This window comes from Lissotriton helveticus, chromosome 8 (genome assembly GCF_964261635.1).
Source record: "Lissotriton helveticus chromosome 8, aLisHel1.1, whole genome shotgun sequence".
Lineage (NCBI taxonomy): Eukaryota > Metazoa > Chordata > Amphibia > Caudata > Salamandridae > Lissotriton > Lissotriton helveticus.
This window is the reverse complement of record NC_136069.1, coordinates 776,365,048-776,389,331: the sequence shown is the minus strand read 5'-3', so window position 1 is coordinate 776,389,331 and position 24,284 is coordinate 776,365,048. Positions and strand designations below refer to the sequence as shown.

Genomic DNA, 24,284 nt, shown 5'->3' with positions numbered 1-24,284 from the left:
GACATTGAAAGTACGATGGATCCGAAGGACGAAGAACTGATTCAACAAGAAGTAAAGAAACCTAAAAACAATGCCAGATGGTTAGATTTTAAAGTGGTCAATGAACTAGACATCTCAAAGATCATTCACTAAACCCAACAACGACTATAATGATCCCTTACCAGCAAAATGCGGGCCCTCCTTAAACCATCTGTTAATCCCATTTTGGACAAAGATTATAAATGCCTCACTGTCACAAGGTCAAATCCCAGCCTGCCTTAAAACAGGACAAGTCATCCCTTTGCTAAAAAAAACCTTCAGAGAACCCCTCTGTGCCAAACAATTTCGACCTGTAACTAACATCCCCATGTTAGCCAAAGTCCTGGAAAAATGTGTCCAACAACAATTGAGTCGACACATTTCTGAGTTTAACCTGCTAAATGAGTGCCAATCGGGCTTCCGTCCAAACTATAGCACAGAAACTGCAATCTTACACATCGTTGATGACGTACTGCTGGCTCTTGACCACAATGAAACCTGCCTACTAATCTTGCTGGACCTGTCATCCGCGTTCGACACGGTGAACCACGAAACAATTATAGACCGGATGAAGAACAGAATGGGCCTAGAGGGTACAGCCCTTAACTTGTTCAGCTCCTTTCTTAAGAACAGATCACAAAAATTAATGGTCGACCAAACCCTTTCTGGCCCAACAAATAATACAATAGGAGTTCCACAGGGATCAACGCTCTCCCCAGCGCTATTCAACCTATACGTTGAACCACTCACAGAAACACTACAAAAAGCAAACATAGCTTTCCACATGTATGCGGATGACACCCAGCTGTACATCAAGGTCGCATCAACAGAAGAGATTAAGACCATGAACCATGCACTATCAAGAACCCTCCAATGGCTGACCAAGAATCACCTAAAACTAAACCCACAGAAAACCGAATTCCTACTGATTACACCACATAAAAGCAAACAAAACTCAACAGAATGGACCAACCTTGTCACTGCTCTAAACTGTACTCCAAAGATTGTAAATTCCACCAAGTCACTGGGAATTACCCTAGATAAAAACCTGAATATGTTAGCACATATTAATACAATGGCAAAAAACGGCAGGTTCCACTTGAGCTATTTGCGAAAACTTAAACCTTTCCTAAGCAAAACAGATCTTAAAACCGCAGTACAAGCGCTGGTCATATCAAGGATCAAATATGGGTGCACTACCCTGGCTGGTCTCCCTAAGATCTCAACTGCCCCATTGAAAGCTTGTCTTAATGCAGCCACAAGGCTGATAGCGGGATCAAAAAAATTCGACCACATCTAACCTCACCTGAAAATGCTAAACTGTCTGTCGTTAGAAGCAAGAATTCAAATCAAATTGGCATGCATCACTCATAATGCAATTCACCACAAAACTCCAGGTTACCTGGCCCAGAAACTTACGCCATCCGGAGGTAACCGACCTTCTAGGAGCAAATCCGACTTTCTTTTGAAACCGGCTCGCTTCTGCAAGAAAAAGACGTATGACCGAGCATTCTCAGGAGCAGCGCCGAGAATTTGGAATGCACTCCCACCAAACATCAGAAGAATTACATCCATTGCAACCTTCAAAAAGGAAGCAAAATCGTACTATATGAGCAAATTTCTTCCATAAGGACTATATGGGAGGCCTGCTATCTATAAACTGCCCAACTTTATTACTGAATGTATATATGTCTATAGGCTAAACTGAAGTGTAAAACATTATGACGGATGAAACACTATTTTAAAGAGCTATGCCACACCACACTGGGTCATGATCAAAGATGATCATGTATTTTAACTGCGCCATGGCTACTGTATTATTGAATGTATATATGTCTATATGCTAAACTGAAGTATGAAACATTAACGACTGATGAAACGCTACTGTAAAGCGCTCTGATACCCTACACTAGGTCATGTTCGCCCTATACAAAACACTTAATAAATAAATAAATACAGTCTAATAGCCTTGGGCTCTCCAGAAGGGGATAAGTTTTCCTCTTTAAATGATGATGCAGACATTTCATCTACAACGATGGGAATACATCTCAAGGGTCCGATTCAGGTGATTCCTTTGGGGACTCCTCTACAATACAAAAGATACAACGTTTGAGGTCCCTATGCATAGGCGGAGGTCTAAAACTAGTCCTAGCCCTTTTAAGGGTGATATTGCAACAACTACAGCTAGAAAACTTAAATGGGATTATTCCGCTACAAAATAAATGTATGCAGAAGAAAAGGAACTGGCAGTACACGAGAAGTTGTGTAGCCTAGAGGATCCCTCTGTCCTGCCTGTCCATCCGTCACTAGATCTAATGTACTCCACCCTAAAGCAGATGGAGAGCCGGAGGGTACATCAAGCCACTAAGAAATTGCAGGGAACATTTCGAAAGTGAATAAATGATGTTCCAATATGGCTGAAAGGGTCACTCATGTCAAAGAGAGAACTGTTGCACTGGAAGAGGAAATGGGGAAGCTCCAAGGCTTTATGGAGTCACAATAGAAATAATCTGAAGAGGTGATGTGGAAACTCGAAGACTTCGAGACTCGACAACGTAGGAATAATTGAGACTGCTGGGTATCACCGAGAATACGGAAGGGGAGAACGTAATATCTTTTGTTGTTAATCTCTTAAAGGGGGCATTTCCAGATCTGGCACAATGGAACTGGGATATTGAGGTCCAGCGAGTGCACCGTTTTCCTTTTAGCCAAAGAAAAGCCAATGCTGCTGGACAGGGGGAGCGACCCAGAGCCATTCTGGTCTATGTTGGTAACTTTCTCCTTTGACAGGCAATTCTGGATACAGCATGACCGGAAGCAAAATGAACATATGAGGGCCATACTTTATTCGCACACCCTGAGGAGATGGAGACTCCGACAGCTGATAACCCCCTTCCAGGGGATAGGGTGTGACGCCTATCTATTATTCCCTGCTCGGCTCAAGGTTATTGTAAAGGGTAGGGTGCGTATGTTTTTCTCAGAGGTAAAGGCACATGAATATCTCTCTGAGCTGGAGGGGACAAAGGGGGCAGTGGGGGGTTTAATTGCAGTTAGAAGGATTTAAAGAATGCTTAAAGCTGTGTAAGGTTATAATCCTTTCCACAGGGCGTACTTAGTTATTTTTCTTTCACTTTTTACTTGCAGTCGAGCTCGCCTTCTCCCTTACTCTTTTTTCTTCTTCTTCTTTCTTTAGTTAGGATTAGTTGGCACGATGGAGGCATAGTGGTGTGTATGGGGTTTGATGGCTTGGGGGAGGGGATGGCAGCGACTTGAGTTGTTAGACACAGCGGCCACGCATAGGTCATGGTAGACCTATTTGCCTGTGAGCGTTCTTGGGGGGTGGGGGTGGGGCAGGATGGGCAAGGCGGAAGGTAGTTCATGATGAGGTACAGCATAGCACAGTACTTGAGGATGAATACATTGAATACAATAAGTCAATACAGGTTATGTCTGAAAAGGGGAGATCAAAGAGCTGAAACAAAAGAGCAAAAAGCTAATAATTTAGATATCGCGAAGGGTAAAGTGGTTATTGTAAAGTGATGAGTTTGCGTGTTGCCTCAATAAATATATGCGGCCTTAATGCTTTGACTAAAAGACAAAGGGCCGCAGAAATTCTGAAAACAATACATATAGATATCTTGTGTGTTCAAGAGACCCATATAGGAGGAAGTAGGGCAAATCTAATGGAACAGTTGGGCTTTAAACTAATTACCAATACTAAACAGGTTACTAGGATGAGAGGGGTTGCCATCCTGTCTCGGGAAAGTGATGTTATCTTTAAGAGGAAAATAGATGATAAATGGGGCCGCTGGGTGTTGGTAGAATGTATGTTGCATGAGGAAACATTCATGTTATGCTCTATCTATGTCTCTACCGGAGACGAGACAGAAGTTTTAGAATTCCTGGATGTTGAATTAGCCTCTTGGCCCTCTCCAGTCATAATATGCTGGGATTTTAATATTAATGGTTTGGGAGGCCTCTGGGGGGAGCGGGAAGTAGCTACGCGGGTGGAAAGAAAAGAGTCTATGGAGCACTTACTAACCTGTTTCAGAATAACGCGCGTATAGATATTTGGGCTCAGCTAAATCCCACTGACCCTGGTAGTACATTTTTTTAGGTACCCGATAAAATTGTTACTAGACTTGAATTTATTCTGGGTCTTACTCACTAAAATCAAGATGTAGGATAGAAAACATCTTTGGATAATCTCAGATCACAACCCCCTAGTCTTAACAATTACTTTTGGAGGGGGGAGACAAAAGAAGGCCTGGACTTTCGAGCGAAGGCTCTTAAAGGACCCAGAATATTTGACTCATATGAACAAATGGATCAAGGGGTTCTGGGAGATTATTAATCCCTGGACTAGCACTTTCTCTATTAAAGTGCTAGTCCAGGGATTGTCTGGAATGCATTTAAAGCCGGTGTTAGAGGAGAGACATTGAGTTATAGTTTGGTCTGGCAGAAGAGGGAGGGTCAACGGATGAAGATATTAGGTAAGGCATTGGTGGATGTGGAGGAGAAGCTTGCAGGCGCGATTCGGATGAGCAAATCATTGGATGATATACTGCTTAAATTGGCAATAGCAAAGGATGAAACGAGATATCGCAGCGAGTAAGGCTGCAGAAAAATTATTGGCGAGAAGGGAATTCTGTTATGAGTTTAGTGAATGGTTGGGGCATACCCTGACAGTACGACTAAGACAAAAAACATGGCCGGGGAGATCCAGGACATTTTAGACAGAAGTGAAAATTTAATAGAGGAGTCGCTAGAGATCCGGGAAGTCTTCTGCCAATTTTATGAGATGAACAACGAGGGGAACAGGTACTAAACCAATAATATTTACGGGGAATATCGATGCAAAGTATCGATCCCGAAGACAGGGAGGCACTTGACATAGCGCTGATCCAGGACAAGATATATGGTGCATTAGGGAGCTTAGAGTTTTATAAAACATTCCTTGAGGTCATGGGACCATAGGATCTGGCGGCCATAATTGGCTAAGCTCAGCAAGGCTGTTTAATCCCTGAGTCATGGGCTGGGGTGGATATGGTTGTGTTTTTAAAGAAGGGTAAGCCACCTAGGGAACCAGGCTCATATAGGCTAATAATGCTGATGAATAGCGATGCTAAAGTCTACTCAAAAGCCTTGGCAATCCGTCTAAATCAAATAATTGGGAAAATATTTCAACCCAGCCAGCGCAGCTTTATCCCCGGGAGGGGTATTGCAGAACATACCCGAAGAGTTATAACCCTATTTGATGTAGCGGAAGTCTCAGGTGATCCAATGGCTTTAATACTCGTGGACGCTGAAAAAGCGTTTAATAGGGTCTCCTGTGACTATCTCTTGGATTTTATTAAATGGTTTGGGATTGGGAGTAACTATTTACAGGCAATTCAGGCTTTATATAAAGTACTGAAGGCTCGGCTCAGACCGAATGGGGGATACAAGGCGCCGGTGATTGTTTAGTGAGGCACAAGGCAGGGGTGCCCGTGCTCTCCTCACCTTTTCACTTTATACATTGATCCCCTGATAAGGAAGCTGGACACCACCATTAGTATAAGACCTATGTGTTACCATGGGTTGGAGACAAAAATATTGGCCTACGCAGACGTTGTTGTTGTGGTCAACCCTAAACCCCAAGATACAATGATTGCAATAGAAGAAGTGGCTCAAGCTTTTGGATCGATATCTGGATATCTGGATATCTGGATACGATATAGCCCGAAGACGTAGATAGTCAAAAATAAGTGGACTAAACTAGAAGATTTACGTGTAGTGGATTCAACCGTCTATCTGGGCATGATATAATGCCAGATTTGGGGTAGCTAGTAGAAAGAAATATTGAACCAATTATAGGGAAAGCTTAAAAAGATTTTGATAGATTGCATAATCTGCATATGTGATTGGTAGACCGCAGCAATGTGGTAAAGATGATTTTCTTCCCTAAGATGCCTATCTCTTTAGGGCCATACTGTTAGATTTTGAAAAGCAATGGTCTATGATACTTGAGCATATCGTGAATAGGTTTATTTGGGATCATGGAAATACCAGACGGGCTATAAGATATATGTCATTGCCTAGGGAGAGAGGAGGTTGGGCAGTCCCAGATTTCAAGATGTATTATTGGACTTCGGCTCTACAAAATAAGTCTGGCCTATTCGGGAGGGCTGTTGACGTCTCTTGGGATAATTCAGGATCTCCTGATGTATATGAACTACTATTTGGAGAGGGAACGATCAATTGTTTTATGAAATTTAGAGAACCAAGCTATTAAAAAAAACAGAATTAAGACTTTGATGGACGCATATAAGATCTGGGCCGCATTTAAAAAGAAAATTGGCCTTGGCAGATTTAAGTTTTACACACAGCTATACAGAAGTCCAACACTCCCTGAAATGTTTTCTGATGCAATAATGTTGTAATGGGAGGGGAAGGGGCTGCGGGTGTTAGGGGATCTAATATGTCCTGATGGGATTCGGGGGTTTAGTGATATCCAACATGATTATGGTGTTAATAGAAGAATTTTTATTAAATATCTACAGTTACAGAGCTTTTTTAAAGGGAAAAGGGGGGCCATGCAGTTTCCAGAAAGTTGTAATCATAGATAATATAAGAGCAGGAGAGATTTGTACTATTAAGAAAATGTATGCCGAATTGCAGTTACTTAAGCCGGATGATTTGGATAAATATGGGAACAAGTGGGCTGATAAGCTAGACATAGATCCGGATTGTTGTTCTGATTCGCTAGAACTGGCTCAGACTATCTTGTGCTCAGCGGGACTACATGCTCAGCATTTTAAAACGATCTTCTCTCTGTACCATACACATGCAAGGATAGTGCAGTGGGGTGGACAGGAAGGAATCAGATGCCCTCAGTGCGGTGGCCCTGAAGCTGACCTAATCCACATGTTCTCGACCTGCCCCCGGTTGGTAAATTTAAGAAAAGCAATAGAAAAATGTATAGATCAAACACTGAACATACAAACATCATTAGATTCAGCGTTAATGCTTTTGGGGATCCAAATGAAGGGAAGGCAAAACTCATATTAATAATATTTTCTGTTTCTTGATATGGCTGCCTTACGTATTATCATCGCCTCTGCTTGGCTGGATCAATCAGCCCCAACCTTTCAGCAATGGCTTGCTAAACTGCTAGCTATATATAATTTGGACAAAGGGATTTATGAGAGAAAGGGCAAGAGAGGGCAAGAATGTGGCAGGCGCATTTGGGAACCTGTTTACAGATGGAAGGAAGCTGTGAATGATAGCAGATCTTGATTTAATTGAGTTATTATTGATGTGTAAAATTTTAAAAGGACTTTTGATTTTTTTCACAAGGACCAATTGCTGCTCTATCAACTTTTAAAAATGTATTGGATTTCATATATTTGTATTATATTTTGATTGATAGTTTAATCCTCGAGTAACAAATGTACGTTTATTATCGTGCTGTATCTATCTGGAAAAAATAAAACTTTGAAAAATAAAAAAATAATTCCCTTGTAGAGCATTATACAATATACCCAGAGCCTGTAAATTAAATACTAGTTGTGAAACAGCAGCCCTTATTGTGATACCAGCTTAAGTAGCCCCGTAATGCATGTCCCAGACCTGCCATTGCAGCCTGAATGCAGTTTAAAACTAAACTGCCCTTTTGAATTCAAACTATAACCTCCTTGCCAAGCTTTAAACTCCCTTTTTATTACATATACGTCACTCCTAATTAAGGCCATAGGTAACCCATAGGGCAGGGTGCATTGTAATTAAAAGATTGAACATGTACTTTTAGGTTTTACATGTTGTGGTAGTGAAAAAACCCTAAATTCGTTTTTAACCACTGTGAAGCTTACCTGTGCCTTAAGAGGACATTCGAAGCACTTCAAAAAGAAACCTGTAGAAATGTCTCCGGACTTCAAAGTAAGCACCAGGTATGAAAATCAAGCCTTCAGATCCATTCTTCAGTTCACTTTCTAGATGGCAGAAGGACTTTAGGATGACTGCCTACTGCTGTGGCCTGCTGTTGACTCCACAAGACTGCCTTGCTGCACCTGGAAGGAACGCTTTGCTGCCTGGAGCCTGCCTTGAGCCCTGCTGTTTAGCCCTACTCCTCCACCTGATTCCAGAACTACCAGAGTGATCCCTGTAGTGTAGTTCCTATATTCCCAATAGGCTCTGCGCATTGGAATACTATAAACAGCAGTGTAGACGTACGTCTGAGGTCGACTAGGTCTCTACTGACTATATTAGACTTAATTAGTTTTGCCAGCTAGCTCAGAGGTCACTAGAAACTTTCTCGAATGTTCAGGAAAGAGTTAACTCTCCGGATTTAGACAAGAAGGGATTAGCTTCTGACAACCGCATAAACATGACAACTTTGCTCCCTCAGAATAAAGATGTATCTCTAGAGTCGTGTGAAAACAATAGACAGCTATTTCACTCAGTCAATCGTGCATACTTAGTTTCACCAGAGTGCAGAGAAATAGAGAGACGGGCGTTTTCAATAAAAGGTGTTATTTATTGAGCAGTCTTCTTTCTCATGCAAGAGAAATGAATTGCCACAATTGCAATACTTATCATAAAGTAAAGTGCGTACAGTAAAAGGAGTATTATAAAATAATACTGTAAAAGCATTGATATGGTTTCTTAGCCATATGATACTTTAAAATAGATAAAATATATACATACATAAAAACATTGACTAACGTACTCAACTGGTGCTTCTAAATACGCCTACCCTGGTGTACCTGACCTAAGCCTAATACGTGGGAAGGAGTAAGTAAGTTGCAGTTTAGGTTAAGTTGGTTTTTGCCAAGGAATCTGAATCAAGAATTCTCTTAAGGGTTTAGTCAGCTCCGTACCTTGGTAATAGAATGTAGGAGGTCTTGTATCTCTCTTTCAGGACTCGATCTCCCAGCAACCCGCAAGGGTGACTGGAAACACCGGAGCTGGATTTTCTCGGCTGGAGAAAAAGACAGCGTCTTTCTCAGTGCGTCAAAAGGGGAGGGGCGGCGTCCTTCGGCTCCTCGCATCAGCTGGGCTTCCGGGCAAGTAGATAGCCGCTTTGCTCCAAACCACCGTGTCTCTGCTTAAGGCAGCGTTGGTATATTTATACCTGAAAGGTGCCGGGTTTCACGTAAGGTTGGACATAAGACGTCACTAAGAACTAACAGTTCTTTCTGGACTCTAGGAGTTCTTGTGCAAATCAAAACAAGAGCAGGGGGATTTCCTGGGCTGCTGGAGGCTTGGTTTGTTTAAAGAATGCGTTGTACTTTCTAGGAGTCTTGGGGAGTAGCCTTGCTGTATTTGGACTGCATGGGCTATTACTAAATATGGATATGATTCTTATGCCTTTATAAGGATATTATGTATTATAACCATACAAGGGCATAAATCGGGAATATCGAATTAGGGTCCTAGATAGAAACACAACATCCCAATGGGTAGTATGCTGACCTTTTGATCAGAGCTTACAAGGACATAATAGGCCCTCCCCATCTTAAACCCGCAATTGGACCCAGCCTGAGATAATCCTAACCCCACAAGTGGTGCCCTTCTATTCCTGGACCTCTGGTGGTGATGCAAAAGGTGCCCAGATAGACAAAATACAAAACATGGGACTTTGAAAATTTTGGGCTACACACTGCTCTGAGAGCTGAAGGAAGACTGAGACCAACCTGCTCGTCATTCCATCCACGGTGCAACGCTGGGCGGCCTGACTTTAAGGCTGCTTGCACTATGTTCTTCTATGACGCAGCAAATCTTGTTCAGCGGTCCTTTGCCAAAGGGTTATCCAGCCTACTGGCACTCTCGTCGGGTACATTCTCCAGCTTCATCCTGCTGGAGATTTTGGACTTCCATAAAAGTGACTAAGTCCAAACGTAGAAATCTTCACTGCACATTTGTCCAGTGGTTCGCCGATTATGTCGTTCCCTCCATGGACACCACCTGTAGCCTTGCCCCACTGAACTTTACTCTCTCCGAAACATTTTCCTGGAACTTCTTCTAAGTCCAAAGGCAAGTGCCAACTGGGCCCAATTCACTTCTTGTATCCAACCTGATCTCCATCGTGCTCGGCTAAATTATTTTACTTTGACCTGGTCTAGTGCAATTAGATATCCGCGGTTGGTGTTTTGATCTATTAGACGCCAGTTTTTACTAAAAACTTTACAAATTCATAACTCCACCTCTACTGATTGGAGTTTTGGTGTCAAATAATTTATGTCAAGTAAAAAACAATTTTCCCTTTGGTTAAACCATATATCATCAACTTTAGACACATACAATCCAACCACTTCACCAGAATCACTCCCCTCAAAAAGTTGAGTGCACGTTGTACATCATGTGAAACACATAAAAGGAAAAATCTAATACATCATTTATATCAAAAACAGACTGTTTATTTTCATATTAAAAAACATTCTATTAAATGTACAATAAATATAAAACTCAAGGTTTAAAAAGACAAAATACAATCATAAAAAATATTTTCATAAAGCTACACAGGAGAAAAGAAAAGACAATCAACTGTCTCTTCTCACTGTTAATTTAGACATTAATTTGGACAACACAGGGTTGGGAGTCCCTTCCCTATGCCCCTCTACTAGTTGACCACTCCAAATTTAACAATTAAATAGTGCGTCGAAGCGTTTCGGAGGCTTTCGCTGGTTATAGCCACCTTCTTCAGGACAATAGGTAATTATTTCTCCATATCACTCGTATCACCTAATACAGAGATAAAACATGTCTTTACCTCATGGATATATATACCCTGTGCAAATTTCATTTTTAAATGTAAAAACATTAGGGTGATATATTTATTTACAATATTCATCTCACATGGATGTCATTTAATCTAGAACAGCTCATCATTGCAGTGTTTGTATTATCAAACATCATTTATTGCCACAAAAGTACTTTGTCACTGTTTTTTTAAAAAAAAGGAGAAAGACGAAACACAATTAACCCCCTCCGTGCATTTTTTTTTACAATATAAGTGTTTCACTACCATTGATAGTCCCCCTAGTTACTCACACACCACACCATACATACTACTTAGACACAACTTACTCATCTTTTTCATTTATATAATGTGCACCTCACCTGTGTGATCACACATCGGTGAGAATTCCGTAAAGGTCCCACTCATCAATGGAGTTATCTTTACGTGATGAAGGTCAAGGCTGTCAAATGTAATGTAACCATTTAACCACAGTGGGGCCAGTTAAAAAATCAAGCCATATGTTACTATTAGTCATGTTTCACAATAATCTACATGTTACCTACTTGGATTGATGGTGGCTTGGAAAAAACGTTGCTTAAGTTGGCGTAATTCCCTATCCCAATTTAATCAATAGCCATCCAGTAGGTTCCTATATGACAAATATATATATAAATATATATATGAAAACATCTTTTTTGGGGGCCACAATTTTAGTACTAGAGTCCATTTATTATTATTACAAGGATATAATAATTAACTTGTGAATTACTGCCTTTGCTTCACCCTGTATTTTTGCAGTTCGACCGGTTATTTGATTTGTAATGTTTTAACACCGTACCTTTAAGAAAAAAACGTATGTGTGAGTCTTAAACCCACATCTTTCTTTTATGACATTTTTTATAACACAAGTCTCCTATTAAGACTCCAACACCAACTCACCTGATTCATAGGCAGCCGGTATGCAGTACTCCTATTTTAGACCCCGGGTGCTATTAGCTCGTGGCTGTATTGATGTACAAACAAGGAGGGGGCGAGACAAAGATCCTATTAATTCCTAGCTTTACACCCCGAACTGCCTGTTCATATACACAAAGTCCCTTCTCAGATTCCCCCCTTTTTTTTTAATGCCATAATTCGGCCCGTTCACTAATTCATCGCGGGGTTCGACAAATCTCCGTGTTCAATTCCTATGTGTTGCAACCGCTACAGTAGTATAAATTGCTCACACAGTTTCTTTATACAATGTCAATCTGATCTCATAAAAAGCCTCTGTTTACAGGGTGTTCAATATATACATATTTATCCTAATTCAAGTGCTAGGGCCCACCCGGTTCTATTTATCTCATACCGTTTGATTCCAATGGCTCAGCGTCCCTGGCGTGTCCTATCTCTTCCGCGTCTTAACGATCGCAAGAAAGCGTAAAAGCGTAAAGGGACTAACTTCCTAAAGGGGGCCATTTTTAAGCGCGTCACTCCGTGACGTAGTTGTAATCAGCGCCATAGACTAAAGGCTTTTTCTTTTTTTTTTTAAACTTGATTCATCCTGGTACAGTGTACAAATATTGTTTATCTCGCCTATTGTACGCATTTGATAATTAAACTACTATCTTTATTATTTAGGCAAAGCACTATTCCAATACTGTGTTTCTCACTCGATCGTATACCTCAACAATATGCCCTATAATTACGGCTATTCCCTGAATGCCTTAAAGAGGGGGCATAAAGTCCACAGATCGTAAACACTCATGTTCCTTTTTTAGGCTTATTTACATATTTCATTAGTGTGTTCCTATATATATCTTGTGTCACGCGAACAGTTGCAATTCTTTTAAATTAAAAATCACGCGCGATCACCTACAAAATGGGTAACCAACACTGCTCATAGTTTTATTCGCTGTTAAAACACATGAAGAGACTACAAATAGCCACAAAAGTGTACCCAGGATTGTAGTTAATATACAATCTTTCCCAGAGTCATTATTATAGAGCCGCCCAGAGTCATAAATCCATGGGAAAATAAAGAAGTAGAGAGAAAGATGTTTATACTACAATTCTCATCCAATCTTCTTTCGTATTAAGTCCCTTATTTATAGTACCCAGAGAGGAAATATACCATTGTCCTCTATTTTTTCATTTCGTCTCTACATTGCCACCTCTCTTGTAGTGTGTAATCTTTTCAATAATGAACCATGAAAACTCAGTATGTTTATGCTTAAATTTCATAAAGTGGTCTACCATGGGGGCATTAATTTTACCAGTCTTGAGTGCAGATTTGTGTTCAAGAAGACGCAATTGTGCAGGTGCTGAATTACTGGCTGAGATTCCCCATGGTATTCCCTAGTCCAAGGTTTTTTGTGGACATTTACCACATGCAATGAACAGGCTCTAAGGGGCTTATGTACAAGCCCTGTGCACTGCCGGAACTTCACTTTTAGTGACATTCTGGTGGTGCACAGGGATTAGCCATATCTACAAAGCCACCCTGCATGGCATTTCATGGCTTTGTAGATATGAAGTCGCTGCTTTGCCTTACTCTGTGCCAAAGATGCATTCCATGGGTGTTTCTGTGGGTGTTCAAACGCAACACCAATGGACTTTGATGCTGCTCCAAATTTACAATATCAGCGTCAAAACCTTGTGCCTCCCTAGAGCAGGCGTAATGAGGAGAAATCTTTACATATCTCCTCGTTTTTTCCTCTTTCCACATGTGCTGCATTCTGCTGCACACATGGAAAAAGGAAAACGCCTCCTGTGATTGATTTTGTTCATGAAGGTGTCTCTTCCTGCTCAACAACAATCATGCCAACTACACAAACACTCTTGTAACATGGTGCAAAGGTGCCTGCACTGGAGCACAGTTGTTAATTGTGCTCTGGCTGATCGGACAAGAATGCACCTGCAATGTAAATACAGTGCATTCCTGCCCTTTTGAACTGGCATAGAGCAGTACAGCAAAATAATTTGTGGCGCTACGCCAATTTCTTTGTTAACATCCCGCTAACTGTCTGAAGAACATCTGTGTGGGGGGTAAAGGAGGGAGTGAACTGGCGAGGAGGGTACGGAAGAAGAAAAGGGAGAATGTTGCTTGGCAGTTGAAAACATTACCTGTTCCCCCAAGTCTTAGCTGAAGATTAGGTGTGGGCTTGGTAATGGGACCAGGCTGCGATAAAGTCCTTTGCCAAAGTGATTTTCCCAGCCGGTCTAATGTACCCACACCTGGTAAATCCAGATGGAAGAACACCATGCTACTGATAGTAGCGTGGGGGTAATTATACATAGTAATTAGTCTCTGCACTCCCTGTAACAAGGGTATCCATTTCTGTCAAAGACATTCTGTGCATCACGTGTTATGACTAACAAATGCACAATTTCATTATGTTACCTAATATGTAATAGAATACAAATATCAACCGTCGGTGTTTTTCCACTGAAAATATCCACCTTACACTTTTTACAATTTTTACAGAATAGTCTTTAAATATAACATTTTCATTTTAAGAATGGTAGCCAAAACAATTGCCAGGAATGTGTTTCCTACCTTTAATAATATGATAGACATGTAGTATATTTTGTGGTGTCATTTGGAAACAAATCTGGCAGTTAACTCCTCAGGCAAGAGTGCTGTGGGCTAATGAACTAGTGAATTCCGGAACTACAATGCAGTCTTTGTAACAAGTATTGTCAGTTGCATCTGAAAGTTTTGAAGGGTGATGTGGCTGTAGAAACTCAAATACAGTTAATCCATAACGAGCATCTATGATAAAAAAAAAGGGGCTCAATTAAAGCCCGATGCTGGGCCTGGCAGCCTGCTTCTTTACCGATGGCCTTTACCCCGAGCAGAGGAACACCTGCCTCTTTAGAAATGAAAGCCTGCGTGGATGAGATCTCTTTGCCAAAGGTGCCTTTGCCCGTGAGACGGTTTCACTTTCAGCAAAACTGTATGCCTATCAGGCCTCCACGTTTTTGTGACCCAATCAGTATTCTTTTTCAGAAAAAAATCCCCAAACCTAGGGGGGTTGTTTCCGAAAAAGAAATACAATTATGTCACTGGAGATTTCTCATTTGGTGGCAGCAACATTTTTCAAGTTCCCTGCCTAGGCCTGCCATGGCTTACAAAATGCAATTAACCATGCACTTCGAAAAGATGCCAAAACCTAGTACAAATTATAGCACTTTCTGGCCTATTCAGGGGTATAAAGAAGTATGCAAGTGATACAAGAAAAACACCAAGGATGATAGAATTCTTTCTGTTTAATCCATTTCAATAAAAACTGTCCTTTTAATTCCATAAATTTAGGAAACTCGGCTATTATGCAGTGAGGCTGGTTAGGCTTCACTGTGTAATGATCTAAGAATGCCCCACAATGGTCCTTTGGATTTACAATAATAAATCCCTAGCTCAGTCCTAGTAGTGTGACACAGAGCAGTAAAGCTTTACTAGAGGAACATGTGTTAAGCATTTCAGAGTACCAACATGGATGGACGATAAGTAACGAACAAAACTCTGAAGAAATCTGACATCAATTTATAAAAAAACAAGCAGATTTTTATATAATTTTAGACACGAAAACAAAAACAATCAGGTGAGTATAACCGGGGGTAGGGGAATTCAGGGGCATATTACCAACGTTAAGCGATATTTATCGCTAACGATGCTTAGCAACACATTTTTTAACGCTAAGCATCGTCAGAAATTATCGCAGATAAACCTTGCTATTATCAAGGTTTATCGCAAATGCGATAAAAAACGGCCGCAATCCATGAATATCGCTGAAAAGTCAGCGATATTCATGCATTACCGAGCTAATGCTCTTAGCCATGTTATCCACCTCCCATTGGATAACATGGCTAAGAACTGCTCAGGGCAGGTGTTAGTTTTTGGAGATATTCGCGCTTAGCGCGAATATCTCCAAAAGTTGGTAATAGGAGATAGCGATGTTACCGACTGTTTCCAGTCGCTAACATCTTGGCACGCCCACTTTGCATGTCATTAGTGATAAATATCACTGACATGCAAAGTGGGGCCCAAGATGGTCGCTATCTCCTACTAGCTGTCGCTAACTGGTGTTAGCGACAGCTAGGTAATAGGGAGATAATTTTATCTCCGCTTTCTTGGCTTTTAAAGCCAAAAAAGCGGAGATAAACCCCCTTGATAATATGCCCCTCACTCTTGCAAAATGATTAATTTGCAATCAATGGAAAATTACACTAGTGACACTAGGTCACTTGCAGGTCGATTTCTGTGGAAACCACTGGTGGTAAGGTGATGCAGGTCCAAGGACCGAGAGTCCGTTGAATTTTACCTGGCTCATAGTGCAGAGTTGTCCTGGCTATCCCCGGTGCTGAATTCTGGAGCTGCATGTGCTGGTTTGGCTGCTTGGATAATCCTGGTGAGGAAATGGGTGCAAAATCTCAACAACAGGACAACTAGGGTGTTGGGTCGAATTTGCTGTGGAGTTCCCTTGAGGCACAGCATTGAGCAAAGGTAGTGGTAGCCAGACTGGCCATCAACAAGCCTTGGTAGGAGTAAACTCAGACTTTGGTTATGTTTATGTCCTGGAGTCTGGGGGAAAACAGTAGCCACTGGAAAATTCTGGTGGTCAGGGCTATGCTTTCCACAATGCAGTGGACCATTTACTTTTGAGCGATCCATCAGTGATGACCAATGATTCTTTTATTCCAGAAGCATGCTCTTCTTGCGGGATGCAGTGGACTAGTACCTCTTAGCCAAAGGAGTTCTGGTGTTGCCTTAGGATTGTAGAGGGGTTCCTCTTTTCTTTGGAACTGTTCATGGTCCATGACGAGTCACTGTTATGCAGTTGCCAGGTGGTTGCTACCGGTGCAGTTTATCACTCCTTTGCTTTGTGCAAGTCCTGAAGTCGCAGACGTGGGTCTCTTCTTTGCTCTTTGTTTCAAGGCGATCAGATCTGTGGTTCTGTTGCCAGGAAAGCCCCTTAAATCCTTTGTTTAGGGGCATTAGGGGTGTGGAGGCTGCTAGCTAACGGGCTACTAGACCCAACACCTAATCCATCCTGAGGTAACCACTTCCTGTAGAGTGTGGCACTTCTATCCAAAAACCTCTATTCTGCCACTTTTAAAAATGGCAGAACCCTTCTTTGGCTGTACAGACCAGGTGGACCACCCTAACGATGTGTCTAGCCTTCTGACTACCTAATCTTCCCACCTGCCTGGGTTGAAAATGTGCCTTGGGCAGGAGGATGAGTTTTCCCCCTTTGGAATCAAGCCTGGTTGCATATCAGAGGTGGTGGGTGCTTTGAAGCTCACCGTGTTTATGTGCCACCACTAGCCTTCGTGTTAGGGAGGGAGGTGCTTCCTCCCGCCCAGGCAGGCCTTTGTTTCTGATTCCTGGGAGTGTTCACACCTACTGGCAGAGGGTCAGATTGGTGGCAGGCTGTCAGCACAGCACAGGAAAACCTGGGGCAACCAGGTGGGCAACCTCTAAGTTAGCCACTTGGGAGCATGCCACAACAAATCTGACATGGAAAACATGTCAGTTTACATCAGACAAGTTGTTTGATACAAAACGTGACACTTTTCAGTGGGACAGTGCAGCCTGAACTGTAGATCTCTAGCCAAGCATAGGCGTGAGATCTTTGATCTCCTCATTGACCATTCTCCGGATGCAATATTTCTTACGGAAACATGGCTGCACGATAGTTCTGGGCCTGATCTCGCCGAAGCCTTGCCATCAAACTATGTCATCTTCAGGCATGATAGAGCTAGTGGAAAGGGAGGAGGTATTGCAATTATCACTAAGAGCTGTGTACAATGCCTGACTGAACCTGTAAAACTCAATGATTGCGAGGCATTCCACTTCAAGCTCGAGCTCCACTCCAAATTTACTCTTTCAGGCCTATTAATCTATCGCCCTCCCCGGGTCAGCAAATGCATGGGCCCCACAATTATCAGATTTGGTTGCCGCCACATCACTACTCTCTAATAATTTTATGATCCTGGGTGATCTTAACATCCATTTAGAAGACCCCACATGCAGTGTCAGTACCAATCTATTGTCGGACCTGGAAACTCTTAATATGGTTATACATAACCAGGGCCCTACACATATTGGGGGCCATTAGTTGGACCCTATTTTTTACAACTTGAATAATATACAATGCTACCCAGCACTTCCCATTCACTGCTCAGATCATTACTTGACCTGGTTTGATATCTCTATAAGGGATCTCCAGGCTCAACCGAAACCTTCTTCTTCTACCTTGATGCGAAATTGGAAAAAGCTTGATGCAGAAGCTTTTAAACAACATCTTTACTCTCATCTGCCTAAAGATGATACCTTTAGGGACAGCGTAGATATAGTAGCTGCCAATACTAACACCTGGCTCACTGAAGCCATTAACAGCTGTCTGCCTACGTCCAGCCATAAACCAATTATCCACAAACATCCAGCCCCATGGTATAATGACCAATTAAAGACTCAAAAGTCACTTTGTAAAAATCTGGAGAGAGCATGGCGAAAGGATTACTCTACTATTGATGATTTGGCTTATAAAAAAGAATTGAAGCACTATCACAAAGCTTGCCGCCAGGCAAGAACCATCTACGTCGCTAAAACAATAAACGACACAACAAATAAATCAAAAGTGCTCTTTGGGTTAGTCAAGGACTTGACAGGATCCAACACAGTAGCTGGGCCTCCACCCCTGGATAGATCCCAGTGTGAGAAGCTGGCTCAATACTTTACAAAAAAGATTGAGGAAATCTATCTAAATATAGCTGAACAGCGTGAAGACAAAAGGCTCCCTCTTATTGACACCAGCGAGAGCCCCAGGAGCTCGTTGCAGGTCCCATATACACCATTGGAGGAATGGCCGGATCTCAATCCATCAATCCATCTTCATTATCGTCACATCCGGCTAAAATTAAATCTGGCTCCCCAAATGACCCTCTACCAGTCCCCGTGCTCAGACTGTTGGAAGAGCCTCAGCTCGACAGGATTTGCTCCACGCTTAATGCCTCAATACATCAGGCCAGCGTTCCGACATGTTGGTAGAACGCCATGGTTTCTCCCTTACTAAAGAAACCTATGGCAGACCCTAAAATCCCTGCCAACTTTAGGCCGATTTCCTTACTCCCTATCTTTTCCAAAATCTTGGAGCGGCACATTTATCAACATATGGCAAGGTTCGTTGCGGATAACAATCTGCTGCATGACTCGCAATCAGGGTTTCGCCCTGGTTTCTCGACAGAGACGACTCTGTTAGGTGTCATTGAGAATCTCCGCTTGATGCTTGACAGAGGGGACACAGCCGCACTGATTCTATTAGATCTCAGTGCGGCCTTCGATACCATCTCCCATACCATCTTACTTAGAGCACTGAGTTCTTTAGGCATCGGCGGAAAGGCTCTGAAATGGATTGAATCTTTTTTGTCGGACAGGTCTTTCCAAGTCTTCTCTCACTCCTCGACATCTAAGGTCCATGCCTCTCCATTTGGAATCCCCCAGGGCTCCATCCTCAGCCCCCTTCTTTTTAATCTGTATGTCATCCCATTAGCCCTTATTGCAAAACGTGCTGGCCTCACGTTATTTTCCTATGCGGACGACTCACAGATAGTCTTTTCCCTCACACAATCAGATAGGTCCCCCACCTCTCCTCTTCAAGCTGGGCTTAGAGAAATAGCCTCCTGGATGAGTCAAAATCTGTTGAAGCTCAATGGGGAAAAAACAGAGATTCCTATTCTTGGAGGTAAGCCCGAACTGTGGGGCATCAAACATTGGCCGGCGGAATTGGGGCCTATCCCCCCAGCATCAACGCACGTTCGCAACCTGGGGGTCATCATAGATCAGGGCCTAACAATGCAGACGCAAGTAACGAAAGTAGCGGCTACCTGCTTTTCAATCTTGCGCTGGTTGCGTAAGATACTGTGGATGCTGCCACCGGAAACTCAGAGGTCCGTAGTCAACGCCTTGGTGACCTCCCGGTTGGACTATGGTAATGTGCTCTATCTGGGAGTCACTAAGGCGGTTATCCGCCGCCTTCAAATGGTCCAAAATGCTGCGGCGCGCCTACTCTGTGGCTGCAAGAGGATGAACCCATGTCACGACATCTTAGGGAACTCCACTGGCTCCGAGTGGAGAATCGTGTGAAGTTTAAAGCTTTATGTTACATGCATAAAATAAAAGCTGGCACGCCACCAAGATATCTTCAAGACATGGTGTCAACATATTCCCCTGCCCGCACATTGAGATCATACACCCAAGAACTTTTTTGTGTGCCCAAGGTTAAATTTGTCAGGATGGGCGGGAGGTCCTTTGCCTCTATGGGTCCTAGACTCTGGAACTCCCTCCCTCTGGTCATTCGTGCAGAACGCTGTCTTAACCGCTTCCGAAGGGCAGTTAAGACCTGGTTATTTAACCAGTAATCTCTCCTTTTACCCTACGCTAGGTTAGCTTTCATTTTAGCGCCGGGAAACCCTTTTTGGGTAGCTGTCGCGCGTTACAAACTGAATAAATAAATACATAAATAAATAAACATGCTTTTCTATGGGCCTATTAACATTTATAGTAGCCCGTAATGGAAAAGAGGCTACTATGGAGACAGACAAGTTTGCGCTCATATGTCGACACTTTTATTATAATAAATCAACTAAGGAAGGAGCGTACTTATTACACAACATATAATACAGTAACATAAATTCTCAATAATAATTTTCCAAAAGATTCTTCTGTGCTGAATATTCAGTTTTATTTTTTCTGTTATGTATCAATGGTCACAGTATAATCAACAGCCGACGCGTTTCGTCCCCTTCTGGGACGTCCTCAGGGCTGTGAAAAAGAATACAAACAATAATTACTAATACATTCATTGCTAGACACAATGCTGCACAATCTAATAAAAATGAAAATCACTGGTATACCCTACCTTCTTGTGTCCCCTTCTACCACAAGCATCTATATACATAATTTGTCATAGCACTACAACAATATCATTGCATCTTGAATAAACAGATCTTCCGCTGCCTATTGAACATTCTAAAACCCACTGTTGGGAACCAATGAACTTCAACCATCACCATGGAGGATCACATTAATGTAACCATTTGTTGTCAGAAAAACATTGCTTGATAAAGATACAATTGCTCACCTTTAGCAACAGACATTTAATTGAGCATATAGGATAAAAATTCCTTTCCATCTGTGGATATTCAGAAGGTGACCCAAAATTCTTACTGTTGGATCTAAACAGTGACAATATATACAGTTTCAATATATTTCTATCTTCACTATTAATATATCCATAATGTCGAAAATCCCACTCATAGGGTGAAATATTTACTCAAAAGCTCAATGCATCCAAACTTATTGATGGGAGTCCCTCCTGCAACTTCCCCCCCTTTAATCCACAATCTACATTTTTCTAGGTGCCAGATGATGTACCAATTCCATTATTCAATACTTGATGAATATTCACTCATTGGCTGAAGCATTCCATTCCATTTATAAATACACCACACCATTATCGCTTCGCCCCCTGTATTCTCCTATCCATAGAATCCCTCCTTATTGCTATTAATCATTCTAAATGTAGTTACCTATATCGTTATGTTCGTGTTATCCCTTTATCACGAAGTCTACCTAATCTTCTTCTACGTTCAATTCTAGGCGCAAAGTAATCAGCAATAAGGAGGGATTCTATGGATTGTGGATTAAAGGGTGGGAAGTTGCAGGAGGGCCTTCCATCCATAAGTTTGAATGTATTGAGCTTTTGAGTAAATAATTCACCCTATGAGTGGGATTTTCGACATTATGGATATATTAACAGTGAAGATAGAAGTATATTGAAACTGTATATATTTGACAACAAATGGTTAAGTTAATGTGATCCTCCATGGTGATGGTTGAAGTTCATTGGTGCCCAACAGTGGGTTTTAGAATGTTCAATAGGCAGCGGAAGATCTGTTGTTTCAAGATACAATGTAAAGATATTGTTGTAGTGATATAACAAATTATGTGTATAGATGCTTGTGGTACAAGGGGACACAAGAAGGAAGGGTATACCAGTGATTTTCGTTTGTATTAGACTGTGCAGCATTGTGTCTAGCAATGAATATATTAGTGATTATTGTTTGTATTCTTTTTCACCGCCCTGAGGACGTCCCAGAAGGGGACGAAACGCGTCGGCTGTTGATTATACTGTGACCATTGATACATAACAGAAAAAATAAAACAGAATATTCAGTACAGAAGAATCTTTTGGAAAATTATTATTGAGAATTTATGTTATTGTATTATATGTTGTGTAATAAGTACGCTCCTTCCTTAGTTGATTTATTTCCATGGTATACGGAGGTGGGGCGGTGCCTCTGAGGGTGGTTGAGCGTAAATGTACAAACTACAGAATTGCTCTTAGGTGCACCTAGGTAGATGACCCAACATCGTTCAAATTTGAGTGAATACTTTTAATATAATGCACCTTTCCTCCAGGGCTCGGGAGGCCTACTCTAGGGGTGAATGGCATATATTCAAAATAGTGCTCTGACCCTGACACTCATGGTGAGGAAAAAGTAGAGTTTGAACAGTTTGCACTGCTCCTGCAATCTACAGTGGCATGCCTGCTGTCATCTCTATACTTGGGTCACTCAGAGTGGCCACAGTCATTGCTGCAGGCCCTGGTGACCCCTTTAACTCCCATGCCCTGGGTACCACAGATACCACAATCCAGAGACTTGTAAGGTGGTTAAAGTCCTTGCCAATTGAGGTTGCTAATTCACATGCATCTCATTTTAGGGCGAGAGCACTGGCACTGAGGCCAGGTTAGCAACCTTCAGTAGACAATTAGATTCTAAACCATCAGCATGGGAGAAAAAAGTATGAGGGTGGCTATACAAAAATGCCTCTTTCCTACAGTAAAGACATGGAATTTCCAGTTATGTGTTGAGCCTATTGTTGCAGGCATTTTATGAAAAGCACAAATGTATTGGACCATAGGCCTGAAGAGTGTGTAATTACCTTGTCTAGCATGAGGAAACATATTTGTTCTTCTACAGATCACAACTGTATATATAATACTCATCTCTAAGGAGCTACTGAATGTACTGATATTTCTCTAAAAAATAATTGTCTCTGTTGCATTGTTTATGGTGTAGCTTTACATTTTAATTTTGTGGACTATGTATAAAATTACATTTTAGGACCACCAAGAGGACCAAAAGAGTCAAAATATGTTGAAAATATTGATTCCCCTCTGCAATGGAATGAAACACCTGATGTTGAGATCTCTGGGACAGAGCAGCCTCAAGAGCCACAAGGTTTGCATTTGCTTTTAATATTCACCTTTGGAAATTTAACATTATAAACATAGCCTGAGGCTGTGTAATAGTAATTAATAATCATCTATATCAGGGGTCTCCAACCTTTTCTGTACTGAGAGCTACTTATGTTCAATGAAATACGACTAATATTGTTAGTGTTGTATAATTTCAATGTTTTTATATGTATATTTTTCAAGCAAGCAAAATCTTGTAATTTAATAAGCTGGGCAGCACACAGGTGTGCTACTCAGAGGTACAGTAACTCATAAGCTGATCTATATGTTGTTACTGACCCAAGCAATATCAAAAGTCACTTTAAACTATGTAATTCTATCTAAAAAGCAGTAGGGTTCCTGGAGTATGCATCACTGATTAGCAGGTATTCTTTATTCCTGTGTTTAATTTGTGTCAGCTTTTGCCAGTGTCCAGCATCAGCACTTAATTCTTAATACCAACAATTCTTAAGGACAGTCCACCACATGGTGACACTGTCTGACTTACAGGACATGAGCAAAATGTTTTTCAATTTAAGTTTATGAATATATATATATATATTTTTTTTTTTCACTGAAAAAGTGATGTCATTTGAGATGTCATCAGTGATATCATCAGTGATGTCACTGACCATGTCATGAATGATGTAATATGTGACATCATCACCAGTGGATTGCGGGCACGAGAGTTACAGTTACTACAACTAACTATAACAGAGGAATTTCAATGGTTTTGTATGAGTGAAATGTCCAGCTAACAATAACATTCATGAAACCTATGGTTTTTCAGTGAATTTCTAAGGTTTTTTAAATGCTAATTCCTAACTATAACCTGCCTGAAACCTATCGTTTTTTTCAGTGAATTTCATAGATTTTTTAAACGATAATTCCTAACTATAACCTGCTTGAAACCTATGGTATTTTCAGTGAATTTCAAAGGTTTTTTAAATGACAATTTCTACTTATTATGTTGTCCATTTCGCCATATTTTCAACCAGAAACCAAATCTGCAATGTTACGTAAAAAATCAGGCAATACTTCCACTTACCACTAACAAATTAATATCAACATTTAACTATTGTATGAACGTCAAACATGTACTACGTGAATTACATCAAACTCACACCCATGTTTAAAGAGCAATATGTGTTAGAGATTGTAATTATACACTTCCAACACCCAACAAAATCACAATACTCAGCGCCACTACGACTACAACCACCCCCATGGACCTCTCCTTCCCACTACCTCAGAGGCAGCGC

The 24,284-nt window shown here is 41.4% G+C and overlaps 1 protein-coding gene across 1 annotated transcript in view; it reads left to right on the top strand.

The window, feature by feature from the left end:
- LOC144773802 (uncharacterized) overlaps window positions 1–24,284 on the top strand; it is a 3,430,469-nt gene that overhangs the window by 2,932,315 nt on the left and 473,870 nt on the right. The window contains exon 14 of the mRNA XM_078658904.1: window positions 22,910–23,026. Within this exon, the coding sequence (XP_078515030.1) occupies window positions 22,910–23,026 (117 nt within the window). The remainder of the gene's footprint in view (window positions 1–22,909; window positions 23,027–24,284) is intronic.